Source organism: Aethalodelphis obliquidens, unplaced genomic scaffold (assembly GCF_003676395.1).
Source record: "Aethalodelphis obliquidens isolate GAN/ISIS:26980383/991018 unplaced genomic scaffold, ASM367639v1 scaffold26, whole genome shotgun sequence".
Taxonomy (NCBI): domain Eukaryota; kingdom Metazoa; phylum Chordata; class Mammalia; order Artiodactyla; family Delphinidae; genus Aethalodelphis; species Aethalodelphis obliquidens.
The window spans coordinates 18,826,990-18,849,698 of record NW_020837970.1 but is presented as its reverse complement, the minus strand read 5'-3'; the positions used below and the strand labels follow the sequence as shown (position 1 = coordinate 18,849,698).

Here is a 22,709-nt window from a genome sequence, read left to right as displayed (position 1 = left end):
TAGTGGGACAGACAGACCCCAAGGAGCACTCTTTTAGGAAAAGGCAGATAAACGTGATTTTGTAAAGTAAGAGTAGAACTAGAGTAGGCCTAGGGTGGTGGCCTTAGGAGTACATGGCTAAGGTGAAGGGGATTTTCCTGGAAACGAGTAGATCACAGAAATGAAAGGCTATGGCAAGAGTTTTCAAACATAAGTATGCATCAGAACCATACTAAGACAGCTTGTCATTCATAATGCTGGGCCCTGTCCCCAGAGTTTCTGATTCAGTAAGTCTGGAGCTGGGCCTGAAAATATGCATTCTCTTAACAAGCTCCTAGGTGATGTTGATGCTGCAGGTCGGGGGACCACACTTGTAGAACTACAGGGCTAGGGTGTAGAATGAACTACACGTATGGGCACTGAAATCACACTGGATGACAGCAAGCCTTGGGAGAAAGAAAAGATTGTGCTTGAGGTGACAGCACTACAAATAATTAAATGGGACAGACCAAGATGTCAAGCAGAGAAAAGCACAAAGGACCATGATACAGCTGGACAACAAGACTCAAAGGATTTATGGATTTTAAAGTGAAGAAGCGAAATGGTCTGAAAACAGCATTTGGGACCAAGGGGAACAATGACTTTACCTCTTGACCATAAAATATACAGGGGAAAACACGCTAGCTTCAAATTGAGAGGGCTAAAGGGTAATATGTCTTCAGGAAGAATCAGGTTTCAGTTTCAAGTTCCAAATGAGTTTAATTCAAATTAAAACAAGAAACCATTTTTAAAATCTCTCAAGTTGGAAATTTTTAAAAAACTGATAATCCATCACTGGGAAGGATTCAGTTCCTTTCATACTAAGAAAAAAAAAAGCATATTTCAGTTATGGATCTTAAGATTTTTTTTTAAATAAATTTATTTATTTATTTATTTTGGTTATGTTGGGTCTTCATTGCTGCACGCAGGCTTTCTCTAGATGCAGCAAGTGGGGGCTACTCTTCATTGCGGTGTGCAAGCTTCTCATTGCGGTGGCTTCTCTTGTTCTGGAGCACAGGCTCTAGGCGCGAGGGCTTCAGTAGCTCTGGCACACAAGCTCCGTAGTTGTGGCTCACAGGCTCTAGAGGGCAGGCTCAGTAGCTGTGGCACAAGAGCTTAGCTGCTCTGCGGCATGTGGTATCTTGCAGGACAAGGGCTCGAACCCACGCCCCCTGCATTGGCAGGCAGAGTCTTAACCAGCGCGCCACCAGAGAAGTCCAGATCTTAAGACTAAACATGAAAAACTGCACTTTCTCTCATTTAATTAACCTTTTAAATTCTAAAAGAAAGAAATTATTTATTTAAAAGAAAGAATATGGAAGATATAGCATACAACTATTTAAGGTAAAATGTGGACGTGCACCAGCATGCACATCCAAAGAGCTCAAGAAACCCCAAAGAGGATAAGCACAAGGAGAACCACATCTAGATATATCATAGTCAAAACTGTTTTAAGCCAAAGACACAGCAAATCCTGAAAGTAGCAAACAGGGGACAAAAATATAATTAATAGCTAACTTATCAGAAACAATGGAGGCAAGAAGGCAGTACAATGACATATTCAAAGTGATGAAACTATTAAACAAAAAGCCAAAGAGCATATACATTTGTAGAAATCACCAAACTGCGTTACAAAAAGGTTCCAACAGTATACTCCCCATTGTACTATATGCTCACTCATATTAGATATTACCAAATTCTTTCTTATCAGTCCTAATAACCTTCTATGATGAAACTCATCATAAACTGTCAAACTCTTTCCATCCTCATCTCTAGTAATCTGCTACTCTGTGCTCTAGCTACTACAGAATACATAACAGAGAAGTTCATGGACTATTTAAAAAATATTGGCATCCCTTCTTTAATATTACCCTCCACTCCCTCAACCCAAAATTTTACTCTTTGATATTACTCCCTAAGTAAAGCTTCCCTAAATTCTTCAGGTAGAGTAATTTGCTTCTTTGTAAATGTACTTTATATATACATTTATACATAAAACTTAAACTATGCATTTTATTTATTTATTATTATGAACCTCTTAGAGAAAGGAAATGTATCGTAATTTTTTTGTTGTTCTCCTGTGTATATGTGCTAATGAGTAGGTTCCCAGTAAATGTTTGTGGAATGAATGAAAAGATACAATGACCTATGCTGATGAAATGTACTGATGAAAGAATACAAAGAATTAAAGTATCAGGGGACAAGATAAAGAAGGCTGCAAGAATGGCGGTACTTTAAGATGATACATGTTTATGTTTGTTAGCTTAAAACAATAATGGAAATAAGATTTACTGAAAGATAGAAACAGTATTAACACAAGCTGACAACAACAGTAAATATATTTTAGTAAACCAAAGTAGGTTGGGATTAACAAAGTGGAATCAGTGGCTTTATAAACTGTACTGGTTAAACCAATTTATGGCTTCATTAGATTAAGAAATTTGCTCACTAAAGCACATGGCTGCCTTTACTTTTATTACCTTCAAATCCCAGTGCTTAAACACAGACATACCTTTATATAGGCAATTATCCAGGACTAATTATACAATTTGACTGTGGATCATTTAGGCCCTCATATGTTTATCTTCCTAGACTGAAATCAATTAGGTAGCCTGAGGTCATGAAAACAGCACTGACTCAGGAATTAAACAACCTGGGATTTTACCCCATGTATAGGAGCTAACTATGCTTGTTTCTTCAAGTTTCTTTCTCTACTTCAAAAGGGAACATTTCACAAGGCCAGTAGATAGCCAACAGCCTCCAGCTGCAGGGTCTTTGGGATCTGTAGCAGTGTTCCAGCTGAGGCCACATTCCCCCTGGTTAGCTCCCAGTGACAGACTGAGCATGACAATGGTACCAGGGCCTGGCCATTTCTGCTTACTGAGGTATTCCTCTGTGGGAAACCTATGCACTGGAGTTCCCCACAGGGTTAACAGAGACTCTCACAGCTGCAACATAGTCTGAGTCTCTTCCTATTGAATCCTCCTTCCTTCTTTCTCTCATTTAACAAGTGTCAGAACTGTATCATGGTCTGTCTAGTGCTCCTCCTCCTCTTTATCCTACACAGATGCTATCCCACAATAAATCGCCTTCCCTTTTAACTTTGTCTTGGCATCTGCTTCCCAGAAGACATCAACTGACACACTGACATATCCTATTCTCCAACCACAAGGTTTACTGAAATCTAGCTATCATGTACTGCCAACTTTACCAGAATACTGCCTGGGCATTTAACCAGGTTACAAACAGGCTTGTGTACTACAAAGGAATATAGATTAGAAAGTCTCTTCAGACACTAAAAATTTTACCTCCTCTACGGTGTTGAGCGAAAATTAATTTGGTTTAACCAACTAATCAATATTCAACATGCAGAATCTATCAAAAGTACTTACATAACTGTGTTGTCATCCACTAAGATATCACAACCATGAGCAGGACACGAAATAGTCTGAAAAAGATCAAAATTTAAACTATGTCTTCATTCAACAAATATTTACTGAATGTTTACCATTGCCAGGAACTTTGCTAGGTTCTGAGGATACCTTAACATTTACAGGACCTTAATCACTTCCTTTCTATTAAAGAAAACGTGTGTGTGTATGTGTATCACCATAAAGTAAGTAAAACTGCTAACCCAAACAACTGGTTTTTCAATATAAAATTTGACTGGCAAAAGCAAGAGATATGAAAAAAAATAAAAAAAAAAAAAAAAAAAAAAAAAAAAAAGCAAGAGATATGACAAAAATTCTCAACAAGTTTAGCCTGATAAATACAAATGTTAATGCCTGCTGAGAAAATACTACCTGGACTGGATCTTTAACTGGAATGCCTCATTGTAAATAGAAAAAAGTCTCAATTATCTTTTAGTTGTTTTAATCTAGAAAAAAAGTCCACATGCAATTCACAACCCAGAATGCTTCACCTGTTTATATTTGTGTAAGGGTCTAAACACTATAAGAAATTCAAGAAAAACTCAGAAACAAATTAGCATTTTTACCTGTCCCATGCCTTCTTCCATTATTTTGGTAGTTAAATATTCGCTCCAGCACTGCATACAAAACTTATGTCCACATTCAAGGCCAGTGAAATACTGCAACAAAAATAATACATGGACTTTGAAAATACATTATCAGGAGAATCACTATATATAGTGACTCAGTAAGGCTCTACTAGGTCACATTTCTCGCAGTGGCCAAAATGTCCAATTTGACATGACTAGATGGGTTCCTAAAATGAACTTCTAGGTGGTGAAATCTATACATGCAAATTCATTGAACACAAAACACCTAATTAATGAGAAATGCATCTGCAGTAGATATTTATAATTTTTTTTTTTTTTTTTTTTGTGGTACGCGGGCCTCTCACTGTTGTGGCCTCTCCCGTTGCGGAGCACAGGCTCCCGGACACGCAGGCTCAGCGGCCATGGCTCATGGGCCCAGCCGCTCCGCGGCATGTGGGATCTTCCCGGATCGGGGCACAAACCCGTGTCCCCTGCATCGGCAGGCGGACTCCCAACCACTGCGCCACCAGGGAAGCCCCTATAATTTTTAGGAAAGGCACAAAACAAGTTTGTACCAATAAGCATATGAAAAGATGCTCAATATCCTTAGTCATCAGGGAAATGTAAATCAAAGCCACAGTGAGACATCACTTCACACCCACTAGGACAGCTATAATCAAAAAGACATAATAAAAGCATTGACAAGCATGTAGAGAAATCAGAACTTTCATACACTGCTGGTGGGAATGTAAAATGCTATAGGAACTTTGGAAAACACTGGCATTTTCTCAAAAAATTAAACAGAGGGCTTCCCTGGTGGCGCAGTGGTTGAGAGTCCGCCTGCCGATGAAGGGGACACGGGTTCGTGCCCCGGTCCAGGAAGATCCCACATGCCATGGAGCAGCTAGGCCCGTGAGCCATGGCCGCTGAGCCTGCGCGTCCGGAGCCTGTGCTCCGCAACAGGAGAGGCCACAACAGTGAGAGGCCCGCGTACCGCAAAAAAAAATTAAAAATTAAATATACCATATGATCCAGCAACTCCACTCCTAGGTATATACCCAACAGAAATGAAAACATACATCCCACATAAAAACTTGTACACAAATGTTCACAGCAGCATTATCAACAATAACCCAAAAGTGGAAACAACTCTAATGTCCATCAACTGACAAAATGTGAAATATCAATAATAACAGAATATAATTCAGCCATAAAAGGGAGCAAAGTATTGATACATACTATAATGTGGACGAACCTTGAAAACATGCTAAGTGAAATAAGCCAATCACAAAAGAGCACATACTGTTTGATTCCACTTATATGAAATGTCCATAACATGTAAATTCATAGAGAAAGAAAGTAGATTTGTGGTTGCTCAGGGCTGGGAAGCTTAGGAAGGAATGAGAAGTGACTGTAAAAGGAACAGGTCTTTGGGGGGTTACTAAAATGTTCCAAAATTAATTGTGGTAATGGCTGAACAACTCTGTGACTGAAGACCACTTTAAATAGGCAAGTTGTAAGGTATGTGAATTCATCTTAATAAAGCTGTTATTTTATTTTTTATTTTTATTTTTTGGCCATGCCACGTGGCTTGTGGGATTCTTAGTTCCCCAACCAGGGACTGAACCTGGCCCACGGCTGTGAAAGCACCAAGTCCTAACCACTGGACCGCCAGAGAGCTCCCAAAGCTGTTATTTTTCAAATGTGACACAAATACAGCACTTAATGGAGCTGCATGGAACATGGCCAACCTAGAAAATAAAATGCTATGGAAACCAAAATATTTACTCAGAATAATAGTAACATTTGAATAATAGTAACATTTTGGTCTAATCTTATACTACTTATATGATTTGAAATACTATCTGTTTGACGGCTGGTTAAATGAAGGATACTACTATCTTCTATAATGGGATATTAAAAGCAGGTACTTTAAATAATATTAACAGAGTCTAGAGGACTGTATTTTCAAAAGACAAATAATGGTTATCATACTTTATTTTTTTTTAATTCTTTTTTTTTTCTTTTTTTTAGATTTTCTTTCTTTTTTTTTTTTGGCTGCGTTGGGTCTTCGCTGCTGTGCGCGGGCTTTCTCTAGTTGCACTGAGCAGGGGCTACTCTTCACTGCAGTATGCGGGCTTCTCCTTGTGGTGCCTTCTCTTGTTGCAGAGCACAGGCTTCAGTAGTTAAAGAACACAGGCTCAGTAGTTGTGGCTCATGGGCTCTAGAGCGCAGGCTCAGTACCTGTGGTACACGCTTAGTTGCTCCGCAGCATGTGGGATCTTCCCGGACCAGGGCTTAAACCTGTGTCCCCTGCATTGGCAGGCGTATTCTTAACCACTGCACCACCAGAGAAGTCCAATGGTTATCATATTTTAGTTAAGAATATTTTACAATATTTACTACCAATTTTTTTTTTTTTGCGGTACACGGGCTTCTTACTGTTGTGGCCTCTCCCATTGCGGAGCATAGGCTCCAGATGCACAGGCTCAGCGGCCATGGCTCACAGGCCTAGCCGCTCCGCGGCGTGTGGGATCTTCCCAGACCGGGGCACAAACCTGTGTCCCCTGCATCGGCAGGCAGACTCTCAACCACTGCGCCACCAGGGAAGCCCTACCAAATTATTTTTAAATGAGTAAGTAATACAGGCTGATGTTAAAGACAATTATTTAACAATATGAGTTTATGTTGGAAAAATAAGTCTCCCTCATCCCCATCCTTCTCTACCTTGTCCTCTACCTCTCTACCCAGAAGTAATCACTATTTCCAATATCTTACATATTATATTCTTCCAGAGATGTTCTAATGTATACAGGTACACACACAGTAAAAGTACCACAAACTTTCTTCTGCATCTTGGTTTTCTTCATTATTATTACCTTTGTGATTGTGAATGTGTATCAGAAAAAATTTGTAGAAGTGAAATAGTAACAGTATAAATTTAGAATTTGATTATTACAAAGCTTTGTTCATAGGGGCTGTTGCAATTTATACTATAGAAGAGAACCTTGGTGGGAATATGACCTTGGTGACCCTTGCTGACCCAGGTCAAAACTTTGGTGACCCATGTCAAAACAGTGTATTATCCAACTCCTTGATCTCTGCCAATCTAACAGGTGAAAATGAAGTAACTACCATTAGTTTTCATTTTAATTTCTTTTTATGAGTGAAGTTTAAACATATGAAAGAAGATTTAAGGCTATATATTTCTTTTTCTGTGAAATTTCTTCTCCTATTTTGCCCATTTTTCCTCTGAGCTTTTTTTCTAAATCATTCACTGGGGTATTTTACTTATGTAGAAAATTGGCTGTTTATAAGTGTGGAAAATATTTTCTCCCGGTTTCAATGTTTACATTTTGCTGCTATGCAGAAGCTCTGTATCCATATGAGGCAAAACGTATTCGTTTTAGAATCTATGGCTTCTAAATTAATTTAGATATAAGCAGTTACGTAAGAATCGAAGTTTCCAGATGGCTACCAAGTTGTTCCATCAACCATTTATTAAATAATCCACCTTATCTGAAATGCCTCCTCTATTGTATACTAAATTCTCCTCATGTATACTTGACTCTCCTGTTCCACCGCACTGCCTATTCCTTTTTTTTCGGTTGCCCCGGGTCCTAGTTGCGGCTCGCAAGCTCCTTAGCTGTGGCATGCAAACTCTTAGCTGGGACATGCATATGGAATCTAGTTCCCTGACCAGGGATCGAACCCAGGCCCCCTGCACTGGGAGTGCAAAGCCCTATCAACTGTGCCACCAGGGAAATCACTGCACTACCTATTCCTGAATTTGGTAGGACTAGTTCCCTCCCTACCACCATCAATCTATTCTTTTTCTTTATTTCATTATTATTCCTCTTTCCAAATACAAATGGCATTCATTTATCTCCCCTTTTCTTCATACAGATCTTCCATATTTCTTGCCAAGTTTATTCCCAGCTCTTTTATTCATTCTGTGGCTCTTATAGTGGCATTTTAAATTCTATAACATTTTCTAATTAGCTGTTATTTGAAATATGCTTACAAAATTTCTGATGTTGCTTATGATATAGATGAAAATAGTCAGGATACAATATTACAGCATATCAACTATATAAAAAATACCTGGAAAGTAGCCAGGGAAGAAAATGTTTCAGAGCCCTGAGACTGGCTTTACAGAACACATCACATAAAATATCAAGGTTAAAATATGGTTCTAGGGCTTCCCTGGTGGCGCAGTGGTTGAGAGTCTGCCTGCCGATGCAGGGGACACGGGTTTGTGCCCCGGTCCAAGAAGATCCCACATGCCGTGGAACGGCTGGGCCCGTAAGCCATGGCCACTGAGCCTGCATGTCCGGAGCCTGAGCTCCGCAACGGGAGAGGCCACAGCAGTGAGAGGCCCGCGTACTGCAAAAAAAATAAATAAATAAAAATAAAAATATATGGTTCTATTCAGGGACTTCCCCGGTGGTCCAGTGGTAAAGAATTCGCCTTACAATGCAGGGGACGCGGGTTCAATCCCTCGTCGGGGAACTAAGCACACGTGCCACAACTACTGAGCTTGCGAGCCTCAACTAGAGAGCCTGCGTACCGCAAACTACAGAGCCCATGTGCTCTGGAACCCGTGTGCCACAACTACATAGTCCACACACCCTGGAGCCTGCACACCACAACTAGAGAAGAGAAAACCTGCACACCAAAACTAGAGAGAAGCCCACGCTCTGCAACAAAAGATCCCGCATGCCGCAACTAAGACCCAACACAGCTAAAAATAAATTTAAAATAAACAATAAATAAATCTTAAAAAAAAATATATGGGGACTTCCCTGGTAGCACAGTGGTTAAGAATCCACCTGTCAATGCAAGGGACATGGGTTCGATCCCTGGTCCAGGAAGATCCCACATGCCACGGAGCAACTAAGCCCATGTGCCACAACTACTGAGCCCACATGCTGCAACTACTGAAGCCCGCATGCCTAGAGCCCACGCCGCACAAAAAGAGAAGCCACTGCAATGAGAAGCCCACACACCACAATGAAGCACAGCCCCCACTCACTGCAACTAGAGAAAGCCTGCATGCAACGAAGACCCAACGGAGCCAAAAAAATAATAAATTAATTTTTAAAAATATGGTGCTATTCAGAGATTGACAATGATTCTAACTCATTCACAAAATGAGTGAAGATAAATATTTGGGAAATCAATATTCTCATCCATTAAAAAAAAGATCTGGGGGCTCCCTGGTGGCGCAGTGGTTGAGAGTCCGCCTGCCGATGCAGGGGACACAGGTTTGTGCCCCGGTCTGGGAAGATCCCACACGCCGCGGAGCGGCTAGGCCTGTGAGCCATGGCCGCTGAGCCTGTGCGTCTGGAGCCTGTGCTCCGCAACGGGAGAGGCCACAACAGTGAGAGGCCCACGTACCGCAAAAAAAAAAAAAAAAAAAAAAAGATCCGGGAAATCAATAAAAAGAATCTATTCTCATTACTCCCCAGTAGTGAAGGAGATCTGGCACTAACCTGTTGCCAGATTACTAAAGGAGAGTGATTTTTGAAACTATAATGAGAAGGGGCATTCTGTAAATGACAAATACAGTAGAGTCATGTATCAGCAATTCTAAAATGTTTTACTGGTGACTTAAAAACACACACACAGGGCTTCCCTGGTAGCGCAGTGGTTAAGAATCCACCTGCCAAAGCAGGACATGGGTTCAAGCCCTGGTAGTGGAAGACCCCACATGCCGCGGAGCAACTAAGCCCGTGCACCATAACCACTGAGCCTGCACTCTAGAGCCTGTGAGCCACAACTACTGAAGCCCATGCACCTAGAGCCTGTGCTCCACAACAGGAGAAGCCACCAAAATGAGAAGCTGCGCACCGCAACAAAGAGTAGCCCCCACTCGCCACAACCAGAGAAAAGCCCGTGTGCAGCAACGAAGACCCAACGCAACCGAAAATAAATAAATAAAAAGAAAATGGCCTTAAAAAAAAGAACACATACACATCCTCATGTGCTTTATTCGTTTTTCAAAGACTGAGAGATTAAAGGTCACAATGGTTAGTAAGTGATCACTTTAAGTAACACCTTTACTTCTGGGACTTCTACACCAGGGCTCATTATAAGATAAGATAAAAAGACAAAAAGAAAGCTTTTTTTCCCCTCCCTTTCCCATAACTTTTCTTTGTTTTTTTTTTTTGATGTGGACCATTTTTTAAAGTCTTTACTGAATTTGTTACAATATTGCTTCTGTTTTATGTTTTGGCTTTTTTTTGCTGGGAGGCATGTGGGATCTTAGCTCCCTGACCAGGGCTCAAACCCGCACCCCCTGCATTGGAAGGCAAAGTCTTAACCACTAGACCACCAGGAAGTCCCCCAATAAGTTTTCTAATTAAATAGATAACAAGACTAAATAAGATAAATTACAAAAATAAATCACACACGCATGCCCAAAGATAAAGCAAAAACTAACCTGTAGTATAAAGACATATTCATTGTGCTCAAGAGTTTTGTCATCAGGCTTCCCTGGTGGCACAGTGGTTAAGAATCCGCCTGCCAATGCAGGGGACATGGGTTCGAACCCTGGTCCGGGAAGATCCCACATGCCCCGGAGCAACTAAGCCCGTGCGCCACAACTACTGAGCCTGCGCTCTAGAGCCTGCGCGCCACAACTATTGAGCCCATGAGCCACAACTACTGAAGCTCACACACTTAGAGCCTGTACTCTGAAACAAGAAAAGCCACCACAATGAGAAGCCCGCACAGTAGCCCCTGCTCACTACAACTAGAGAAAGCCCGTGTGCAGCAACGAAGACCCAACACAGCCAAAAATAAAATAAATTAACTTTTTTTAAAAAAAGAGTTTTATCATCATGGATATATCAGGGTATCATCCTGTCTTAGTTCCCTTTCCTTCCTCCTCCTCTGATATATTTGTTCCCTTACTACCTTGTGTTTACCTACTTGGCTCCCTGGGTCTTTCCCTGATTCAGGGGATCAGATTATCTATTCGTTAAACTTACCCCTGTTTATATCATAAATATATCTGACCACAAATACACTAAAAATATATAAAATATTATCTACAACAGAAATTAATGGTGCTGAAGAAAAAGAACTGAAAAAATACATACTCTTAAAAGTTTCATTTATCTCCACCATTTACAGATAGCAACTAATGTCGAAGAAAAGAACATTAAGAATTATCTTTCTTCTATCAGAAGTTGCCCATATAATCTCTAAACTTAAAGTCATTTTGTTCATAAAAACTGAGCAAATAATCAGGGCACCAGTTCCCTCATCTGTAAAATGGAATGAGTTAAAAAGGAAGATAGAGCACAAAGATTCAGAAGTGCCCCAGGAATGAGGAAGCCGAGGGTGGACAATCATCACAATCTTCAACTTTGCTTTTATCTATTTAACATACCTTATTCTTAGAAAATACAAATTATTTATCTCATAAAAATAATAAGGTAGCCCAAGCTATATTTCCTAGTAGAGCTAAATCTTACGCTTTGATTCAAAAGAACATTATTATAAAGTGAGTAACTGTTGCCAGGACCAGGAACCCCCTAAACTGGCCACAACACAAGGGGGCAGAGGGATGGGGGAGGAATCTCTGAACTTAAAGAGTGTTCCAAAATCTCAGGAAATTGTTTTTAAAGAAGAGACCACCCAAAATAGTTAACTCCAAAGTATTATAAACTAAGCTGTCAGAAGCATTTACTTAAAATCTGTTTTCATGTGGTACTGTAATAAAGCAAAGTTGCTTTCTAGGGGAAAGGTATCAAAGATACACAATAATAAAAGGCTAGTATCAGTGTTTGAAGAGAGTAGTGGAAACTGAAACATGGGAGTTATTCAAGTAATGTAAGTAAAGAAATCATCCATCCAATTAATAAAGCATGAATGAAGAATCTCAGGTGACATTTACTTGCAAAACTGAAGAGGTTAAAATTATCCTTCTTCATTAGCCTAAAAACTGTGAGAAAAGAAGTCCTAGTTTCACCATGATTACTTTTTCCTAACACGGTTTCCTTAACACTTTAACTTACTTTCCAACCCATGCTGCTGTTTGCTTTTCCTGTCATTTACATAGCCAAACTTCCTTTAAAAAAGTAATCTGTTTATATTTATTGCTTCCCCTTCCTTTACTACTTTCAAGTCAATAATTCTTCGGCCCATGCAGTTTGGTTTCCCATCTTACCACAATACTTAAAATACTGATAACTTTCCAGGATCATCAGTCAACTTCTTGTTGTTAATTCCAAACTCACCTTTCAATTCTTTTCTCTGAAGCTAGCACTGTTTACCATTCTTGGAACTGCATTCTCTTCCTTTGGCTTCTGTATTTCCTAGTTTACCTAACTACCACACTTTCAGAGGTTAGTTCAAATATCAGTGTCTGTGGGAAGTTCTCCCTGATCCAAAACTGGGTTAGGTGTCTCTTCAACATGTTCCCACAGTATCATGCCCTATCAAAGCACTTACCATTTTTTCTGACTATGTCATTTTACTTATCTGCCCAGCTAACCTGTAAATTATCTAAGGCAGGCATTATGCCTTTATTCTCCGTTGTTTCTAACGCTTAGAATTGTGCCTGGTGTGTTGAATGATTGAATGAATAAATAGTGGTTTCTCCATTATCAGTTCAAGTGCAAGCACAATTTACACTGCGAATATCTACTCATGATTTTCAATTCTAATTTGTTCAGACTGCCAATACCAAGGGCACTGAGGAAGTTACAGGGGTTATTTGCAAGCAGCTAGCTTCAGTACTCGAATTACATTTAAGATTTAAACTAAGGAGGAGCTGCTATAATAGAGTGCCAAGGGAAATGCCAAGGAATAAGGAAACCTTGTATAAGCTGGGACAAATTATTTGGGTCTCAGTATTACCTCACAGAAACATTTATAAACTGTAGACACTACACAAATGTCAACTATTAAAGAAAGATGATAAAATGGTCAAAACATGAAATTAATGTATTTTTAATAGGAGTGCTGATTGTTCTTTTTAAATACTTAAGTTAGGATTGTGATTTAAGGAGAGGGAAATGAATAAATAGTAGTTTCAGGCTGATAGAGATTTGAAAGAATATCTTATTAAATTTATTTGAAAGATTAAAAACACTGAGGCCCAGCAAGATTAGATGATTTACTACCCAAAGCCAAAAAGCTGGTGTCAGAGCTGTGATCAAAACTTGAGAATTTGGAAATTCAATTAAGCATTTTACCTACTAAATTATTTTAACTCTGATTTTCCATTTCTCTAAGAGAATATAATTAACTTTCTTTTAAAACTTCTTTTCTAAGCACTTGTATGTGTAAACAAATTAATTTCCTTCAAATGGGAACCTTTAGAGCTACACATGTTAAACTCTAAGATTAACAATGAAAAACCTTCAATATGTAAAAATATATAACATAGGTGACAACGACCTGGTATACACTAATTACTAGAAAAAGCTGCTTAACTATTAGAGAATATGAACAAGGTAGTTATAATTGTTGTATAATTAAATTATTCTTAGATATCCTGAAACATCTTAAGAGGTGAATTCCAAGTAACTAAACCCCTTTTTTTGGCCACAAATGTAATTTTCCTATGGTTACTAATAACGTGCCTTCATAGGAAGACTATGTTTATTTAAGCCTAAAATTTCTTCACTAGATACCCCAAAGTTAATCATCTAAATTCAATAGGTTTTTAAGAGCAATACTTGTACTAAAGAATCTCCATTAGAATGGATCTGTATGAAAATCCTGAAAGCTCCCTAGTGAAATAGCATTAAAGACATTTTATAAGTGTTTTGGATATTTATTCTAAAAACTTAGTTTTAAATCTATTTTAATTTGGATGGAAAATAATTCTGTTTGCTGCCTACCTATTACACAATTCTCTCACTGTGGTAATATAAAATGGAAAAGATTTAAGTGTGTAATGACAACTTGGACAAGTTGCTGCTTTAAAAAGTAAATGGGGGCCTCCCCTGGTGGCGCAGTGGTTAAGAATTCTGTCAATGCAGGGGACATGGGTTCGAGTTCTGGTTCGGGAAGATCCCACATGCCGCGGAGCAACTAAGCCCATGCGCCACAACTACTGAGCCCAAGTGCCTAGAGCCCGTGCTCCGCAACAAGAGAAGCCACCACAATGAGAAGCCCGTGCACTGCAACGAAGAGTAGCCCCCGCTCACTGCAACTAGAGAAGGCCCACAAGCAGCAGCAACGAAGACCCAACGCAGACACACACACACACACACACACACACAGAGCAAATGGGGGAGGACTGAGAGAGAACAAGCTCTTACTCTTTCTTTTCCTTTCTTTATCCTTAATATATTGATAGGTTACTGCTTTGCTACAATCCCAGACTCCCAGATCTTCCTTTATTTAAATAATGAAAAGTTGATTTACCCTCTGAAATACAGAGTCAGTGCTAGCCTTAAACTACCAGATACTCACCGAGTTAGGGTAGTTCAAGTAGCAGATCTGACAAGGCATATCCTGTGCTGATGACCTTGTATTCATCTGGCGTGTTCGAGACTTTTTACTTGGATTAATTACATGACACTCAGCAAAGAGCTTCTCCAGGTTTCCATCAAAGTACCTGCATTATTTAAACAGAAAGGATGAGAGCCCAGCAATAGCACACTGTTAGAGCTCTCCAAAAACCTGATTTTCTATAGGGAAAGTCAATGAAGTAAATTAAACCAAGACCATAACCTTTCTTGCTCAGAAAAAATAAGCTGTATGGCTACAAACTGTAGCATACAGAAGCATATGTGTATGAAAGCAGATTGAACTTTTGTTGCTATTTTGACACTGTTTAGTTTGTTTCTATCATGAGAGGTTAAGCTATTAGTAATATTAACAACACGACAATTAAAACCTAAGGATGAAAGTTGTACTATCTCTTAAGTGGGACCTTATGAAGAGTAATGGTATTTCAGAAGGCTAGGCTATATTTTATACCAATGAATTCATTTTATTAATAATTTTAGTTATACCAGTTTAAATATATTAGCAAGTAAACCACCTATAAAGCATACCTTATCCCACAAATCATTTAAAAAATGAAACTATTACATGTGTCTCATTCTACAAAAGACTTGCTTTCTAAATATTCTTTTAAAATAGTTTTTAATAGGAAAAGGGAAGAAGGAGGAAACAAAAAATGTATCTTTAAAAGTTTTTGTATCAAATAATCTATACATTAGCTTTTTCATAAAATATGTATCTAAATATATAGAAGTAGTTCACCATCTAATATGTCAACAGCATGGTATGGCAAGTACTAGCTACAGAGTTTCAACTGAACTGTAAATTTCTTGACAGAAGACAGTGGTAAATAGCACAATATCTACCATTAATCCAGTTAAGACATGATCTTTGGCCTCCTGAAATACCTTAATATTCTAAATGGAAAAGCAATAGATAGAAAAACTTTCAATTTGTGAATCAATATAACCAGCAAAAATATTAACATGGAATCTGATCAATTTACTTTTTAGCTTGTTAAGTCTAGGTTTAAATAACTACAATGTTCTTTATATATAAGCAGGAGGTTCTCAAGTTAAAAATAATCGATACTCAAGAGATTCTCAATATTTTTAGTGGAAGTCTTGTTCAGGCTTTGTTCAAAGCATTTGCTACATCTCTGGAAAATCACTCATGAGAACAAACCACATCACTCTCCTAAGACTGATAAATATCTTTTTATAAATACTTTGACTACAGTTATGTGTCAATGAACTGGTCAAGCTATCAATCAAAATGTCAACATATTATAAAAGGGGAACTCATATGAAGTTGTCCCTGATCAAAATATAAAGAGCAGATAAATCAAATGCTCTCCTACAAAGGTTATCTCTGAAAAAAACCTAAGATGTAAGTTTTATCTGAAAAACAGAAAATGTATGAAGCTAACACTTAGTATGAATAGGTAAACCAGCTAAACCCCTTGCTTTTATAAAAAATATATTCATGCTCACAAAAAAAGACAAACTCTCGGCATCTAAAACTTAACTACACAAAATTAGCAACTCCTTATACTTTGGTGAACAGACTAGACAGCATTCTATGCAAATACAGACAAACAGACATGTGCATATTTCATGTAATCTCATATTCCAGGCTTATTACCTGCTTTCTTCACTGAACAATATGTAACATCTTTGTCATGAGCATGGGTGGGTCTACAATATTTTTCATTGTTGCATAATATTTCCCAGCAGGTATATACTATAATTTACTTAACCAACCTTATACTGAAAGACATTTAGAGATGTTCCACATATAACAATCCTGGATTAAAATCTTGTCCCATTTGATGGGGGGAAAATAATTAGACCTAACTTGCATTTCTTTATTAGTGAAGCTGAACTTCACTAATTTTTCTGTGAAGATTTTGCTATTATTTTATGAGTTCAGTATGTAAACAGGAAGAGTAACCCTTTGTTTTATGGATTGCTTTCTTCCCACAGCTTCTAACTTGTCTTTGAATCCTGCTTAATGGTGTTTAAGTGCCACTTTTAATTTTTATGTAGGCAAATTTACGATGCGACACTGTTGTGATTTATGGATTTCATATGAAGTTTTTAAAAAGATCTCTATACCCAAAGACTAAAAAAATTCATTCATGATTTAGGTCATTCCTTTAAACTGTTTCCATTAAAACTGTTGATCCACATGGAAATTATTTTTGTGTAGTAAGGGGGAAAGCAGGGATTCCATTTTATTTTAAGCCAAATGTCTAACCATTTACTTAGGTCTCAGCTTAAACTGCACTTCCTCAAACAAATCTTCTTCGACAGCTCCTCCCCCTCCAATTAGGTAAGGTTCCCTTGTATTACATCCTCACAGTACTCTGTACTCCAGTGCAACATATCACATTACTAACTCTGTAATCGCCATTTTATGTTTTTCCTGCTAGAATGTAAACCCCATGAGGACTATTTTATTACTGAGGTAGTCCTAGTACCTAGAAGAATCTTACTATAAGCGTTCAATTTCTTTTTAAAGAAAAGAGTGACTTCTTAATGATACCTGATAATAAATCTGAATTCCTTTATTTAGGAATATTTCTTAAAGATAGCAATATATTAGAGTTTATAGTTTTTGGTCCATTATAGAAGGCAAATAGCTTTCAAATACAGCCCAGGTAAACAGAATGGGGAGTTGAAGAATCCACTCATATTGCTGATCACAGCAGGCAGGCCTAGAAATTTTTTTCATTTAAGTTCCATTTTACAGAAATGTAACATTTTAAAATTTGTTCTTTATTTTTATTTATTACTTGCTTTGTCCACCAATGACTCTGCTATGGTTTTCTGAAAGATACTGAAGTCTAATTTATTTTTACTAAACATAACTTAAAATGGGTACTTAAACCTATTTCGCCAACTTTCAATAACACATTGATTGTCCTTGTATTATATGACCCTACACTTAACCCTATAGTTTTGTTTGGAACTTCCTGAAGCTTTTCCCAGTTGATTATCATTTTACATAATTTTTTCACTTATTACACTGTTTTGACATTATATAGCTTTTCTTTCAAGAATAGTAAAAACTGCTTTTTGTTTCCTAAGCTTGATAGCCCTAATTAATTACTTAGACATAATTAAAATGTTTAATTGTATTCAAATGCTCACTTTGGCCAAAATCCTACCCACCCTACCCCCAATATTCTCTATACTGACAGCCTCCATTTTCTTCTGGTACCCGTTGTTATTGAAGTCTGTGATCAAAATAATTCTCATTTTATAATTCAAATCATTTTTCAACTGACAGGTAGACAAGGTTTCTTCATTCTTTAAGTTTAGTTCTGTACGGTTTATCTTAGCATTTAACTTTCTCTTTTGAAATGCCATTCAGGTAGTAATTACTTCAAGAGCTTTTAGTTATTAAGACCTGCTTGATATGTACCCAGGCTTTGCTAATTTTCCTCCTTGTCTACCATCTACTAATTCCTTCTTTGTCCTTTTCTTCTCTTGCGTATCTCCATTTTCCATAGTATCTGCTCTATTTCTTGCTGTTGCCAATGTGGTTTTATCTTCTGCAAGATTACTGCTGTCCCTTTATCTTTTTTCTTAGTTCTGTCCGCTTCCTTTTCGTCTTGTTCTGTTGTTTCATCAATTTATCTTTGATCCCTTATCTCATAGAGTCTATGTTTACTTTAATCTTCTTAAAAGAACAAAGGTTTTTTCAGCCTGCTAATTATGATAGTTTTCTTAAGGACTACTACTGTGCTCAAGAATACAGGTGGATTCTTAACTCCCCACAGTTTGTATACTTGGTCACTATATATTTGAAAGTTCCTTCAGTTTGCTGGCTCTTACATATACCCTTGCCTGTGAAAAACAGACCAAAATGAAGAGAGACTAATTCAATGTGAAGCACTGAAGTTCAGGTACCTTGTTTAATGAGTTAACACACATATTTCTCTCTGCTTCACTGACTTTGGTCAACAGCTGCAAAGATTATGGTAGGACACTGCTGCCCTCCTTTCCTGCAAAATCTGCGCATCCTTTTGAGAAAATCATACTGATGAAAAGAAAAACAGAATAGCAGTGTGGTTTTTCCTTCAGTCCAGCCTTTCCTTGGTGGGGCAAGGGCATGATTAGAGTATCCCCACCCCATCTCTCACATGGCTTAGATTAAAGATTTTTAGAATGGCTGGGAATTCCCTGGAGGTCCAGTGGTTAGGACTCTGTGCTCTCACTGCCAGGGCCCTGGGTTCGATCCCTGATGGGGGAACTAAGATCCTGCAAGACCTACCACCAAAAAGATTGTTAGAAGGGCGATTTGAGAGGTTCTTCAGTAGAGATTATAAATCCTCTTCTCTAAGGTTCTTTCTGTTCATTCAGTATGTTTATATAAATATAGTTAAGCAAACTGGCACTTAATCAGCCAACCTTCCAGAAAATCTAGATCTTAATTTTTCATTTTCCTTGACTATTAGACAGAAATATACCACATAACAAGAATTAAATTTCAAGGCAGGAGGAGTTACAGCTTAAAAACTATGTCTGGTTATGGAGAGGAGAGACATGGCAGGTGGGGTATATCACTGGCTAAAGTTTCTTCTTGAATTCTGAATGACTAGCATCACTGTTTGCCATGTCAATATTTAATTTTGTCATTATGAGTTTATTTTAAAAGCCACTAGGGCTTCATACTTCATAAAAAGATCACTGTTGATGTTGTACTTATTTTCACAACAAAATCGGAAAAGCAAAACTGTTAAGCTAATTTAAAGTTATATACTGGGCTTTCCTACTGCTTATTTTTGGGTTACCAGAGTTCAATTCTCCTTATAGGTCTTTAATGCTCCCATATATTTTTATACATCACTTATCTACTACTATAAGCCTGAGAGAGAGCTAAAACACACAAACATATATATGAAAATTTATAAAAATAATTCCATATACATATCTCTCCACAAATAAACATGTATAGAAGTAAATGAACTTTTACTTCTAAATAACCAAATAATTTTTGTTTCACGTTCTCATGTGGCATTTTATGGGTACCAGACTTCAATTTCAAAAGGCAACAAAACAGTTACAATTATTCTATACTGTATGTTCTGACAAAGCACTAAAAAAGATCTGTGACATCAACATCTCTTCTAGGAACTGCCATTTCAACCATCCTTTGCCCCATTAACCTGTTTCTAAACGGTGTAATTCTTTCCACTTTTAGAAAAGGTATATTTAAGGAAAAATATCAAAGGCGCAAAGGAAAAGATACTTATTTATATCTTAAGGATGAATAAAAACTGCCATATTTATAAAAAGCAAAAATAATAATGAATGAAAACGTGTCTTAAACCAGCAAAACGGAAAAAGAGAGGAGACACACCAGGAGATAAGGCTTTCTCCAGTCTTTACATATAAACATTATTTTCAGAGCTTATTCCTCATCTTCCATAGAAAGAAGCCAGTAGATCTAATACTGTATGGTAGTATATGCAAGTCATTAAGAATTACTGAAGAGTTCTTTTTCTTTTGGGGAATGAGATTAGAACCGATAATTTGAGCACTATTTTTCATTTACAACCCCCTTAAACCTTAAAATAAAACTTAAAACCTTTCAATAACTTTAATCGTGTTACTTAGATAAAAATTTAAATTTAAAAAGGGCTCCTGAAGTAGAAGGTAAACGTTAAACATATTAAAAGATTTACCACATTCTTTGTGGTTTTTAAAGGTATTCTTTCAAAAGGACTAAAATTAGAATGTAAGGTTAACTAGCAAATACATGAACCTCTACTAAGTAAAGTTCAGAATCCCAGAGAACTAGTTAACTAAGGATTTAGGGATAGAAAATCTTTTTTTCTAAGGAAGACTTTTGGTCCTCATAAGAAAAAAGATCTAATGAGGACATACACAAGTCTATAAAAACTTGCTTTCAAAGTTTTGGGGTTTTTTATGCTAGTCTAAAAGATAAATTTAGCTCATATTTTAATATTATTATACATGGTTTATAGCTAAGTAAATGCACTGATTATGTATTTTTAAGAAAGAAATACTTTTTGAGATTCTGATGTATTTTTTTCCCCTATAGGGGAAAATGCAACCTAAAACAAAACAAAACCAAAAACCCAGCAGGACACTAAAAAAAATCTCCTGAGCTTGCTTACTACTAAACAAAAGACCACTTGACAAAAAAGTTACTAAATACTGATAATATTACTTTCAAGTTGCAGTACAAAAATCTTATTGTATAATTTTTAAGAACCTTTCTGTGTTCTTCCATACTTTATCCTTTTGGTTCTAAGCCTTGATGAAGGCAAGTGTATTAAGAAAACTAACCACAGCAAAACAGATCTAAGATAACTCCATCCAGGCTTGAATTAGCAAAATCATAACAGAAACACAATAACTATGCCATCTTCCAAAAAGGCTCCCATTCCCATTTATTACAGAACAATTTAAATACACAAAGCCAAAAGAAAAATAACTTGAACTCCCACATACCCACCATCCAGCTTTATTTATTATTAATATTTTGCTAATTAAAAGACTTTTGGGAAGAATAAGACTTCATTCTCATATGAACTTTCAAGGCAGATCTGATACTACGCCGGACATTGTAAGAAGAAGCTAATAACTAACTATTCCCTTCATAACAGAGAAGAGAGAACTCTACACTAGAGGCCTCAGAAGACACAGATGCTCGTTTCACTGGGTATTCCAGCCACACTTAAATACGCTTGTGTCATCTTCACTGGTAGTTGTCCATGTTCTTTGGCTTGATTATGATTATTCCAATTTACCAAGTTCTTCTAACCTGAAACCCCTGGCACTTCAACAACTGTACAGTACCCAAAACATTCTAACTTATTTACACATGCTCATTCTCCTCCCCTGAGGATCCAAAGCTTTTATTAATTTCTCAAAAGAGACCATGGCCCCCAAAACGACAAGAACCAATACTATTTTTTAAAACTATGTTCTACTCTGGGCTTCCCTGGTGGTGCAGTGGTTGATGAGAGTCCGCCTGCCAATGCAGGAGACACGGGTTCATGCCCCGGTCCAGGAGGATCCCACATGCCGCAGAGCGGCTGGGCCCGTGAGCCATGGCTGCGCCCGTGAGCCATGGCTGCTGAGCCTGCGCGTCCGGAGCCTGTGCTCCGCAACGGGAGAGGCCACAACAGTGAGAGGCCCGCGTACCGCAAAAAAAAAAAAACAAAAAACTATGTTTTACTTGAAAGAAAACAAAGACAGTGGTTTCTGTGCCCTCTGTCCAGATATGTGCATGCAAGGGAAGTCTAAACCCTCTGCTCTGCTCAGCTCAATGGTCTTTTCCTCCTGTTACACATGAACAGCACAACTCAGTAAATAAAATGAAATAAACTACTTGTGATTTATGCAATAATGGGTCTGATTCCGATTAAAGACAAAAATGATTTCTTTGAGTACAAAAAGAAATACCCTTTTATTATTCTGATAATGGTGTTTCAATATATTTAACGGAAGCCCACAGGTTGTCAATGTTAAGAGCCTATAAACCAAAGTATGTTTAAAAATCTCGCTAGGCTAAAACCAAGAATAAGCTATCAAAATATGAGACAGTATATAATTAAGATCATTTTTACATGGTTCCCTCGCAGATTAACCAAACTATATGTGGGAACTGTGCTAGTTAGCGGCAACGTTAATTGCTTTGACTAACAGAAAGAGACCTACAGCTATTTGCAGTATGTCATTCTAAGTATGCAAGAGGTAGGAGGAGAATGCTTAGGGAAGTATAGAAAATAGTACCTAACTTCAGGAAGTCAGAATGACTTAACAGTAAATGTGATAAGAATTCAGGGAATAAGGAGATCCAGGGGGCATCATACAACCCAGGACAAGAACTAGAAAACTGCTAGTACTTCAGAAACCCTCCAAACATCCCTTTCTCAGTAACAAGCTCCTTTTTCCCCCAGAGATTATCATTACCCCATTTTTCTTTATAGTTTTACCACCTATATATGCACCCTTAAAGAATATAACTTATTTTTGCCTGTTTTTGAATTTCATATAAACAGAACCATATAGGGGATAAGTATTCTGTCAAATTTGTTTTCCTTTCACTCAATATAACAGTTTTTAAGATTCATCTATGTAGTCACTCGTAGCTCTAGTTCATTTATATTTAATTGCTGAACAGTTATATAAATATACCACAATTGTGTATCTATCTATAGACATTTGGGTTGTTT

The 22,709-nt window shown here is 37.6% G+C and overlaps 1 protein-coding gene across 2 annotated transcripts in view; it reads right to left on the bottom strand.

The window, feature by feature from the left end:
• ARIH1 (ariadne RBR E3 ubiquitin protein ligase 1) overlaps positions 1-22,709 on the bottom strand; it is a 117,790-nt gene that overhangs the window by 37,927 nt on the left and 57,154 nt on the right. For both annotated transcript variants that reach the window (XM_027123529.1, XM_027123530.1), the window contains exons 3-5: positions 14,456-14,600; positions 4,016-4,108; positions 3,411-3,466 (exon numbers count right to left, since the gene is read on the bottom strand). In XM_027123529.1, the coding sequence (XP_026979330.1) occupies positions 3,411-3,466; positions 4,016-4,108; positions 14,456-14,600 (294 nt within the window). The remainder of the gene's footprint in view (positions 1-3,410; positions 3,467-4,015; positions 4,109-14,455; positions 14,601-22,709) is intronic.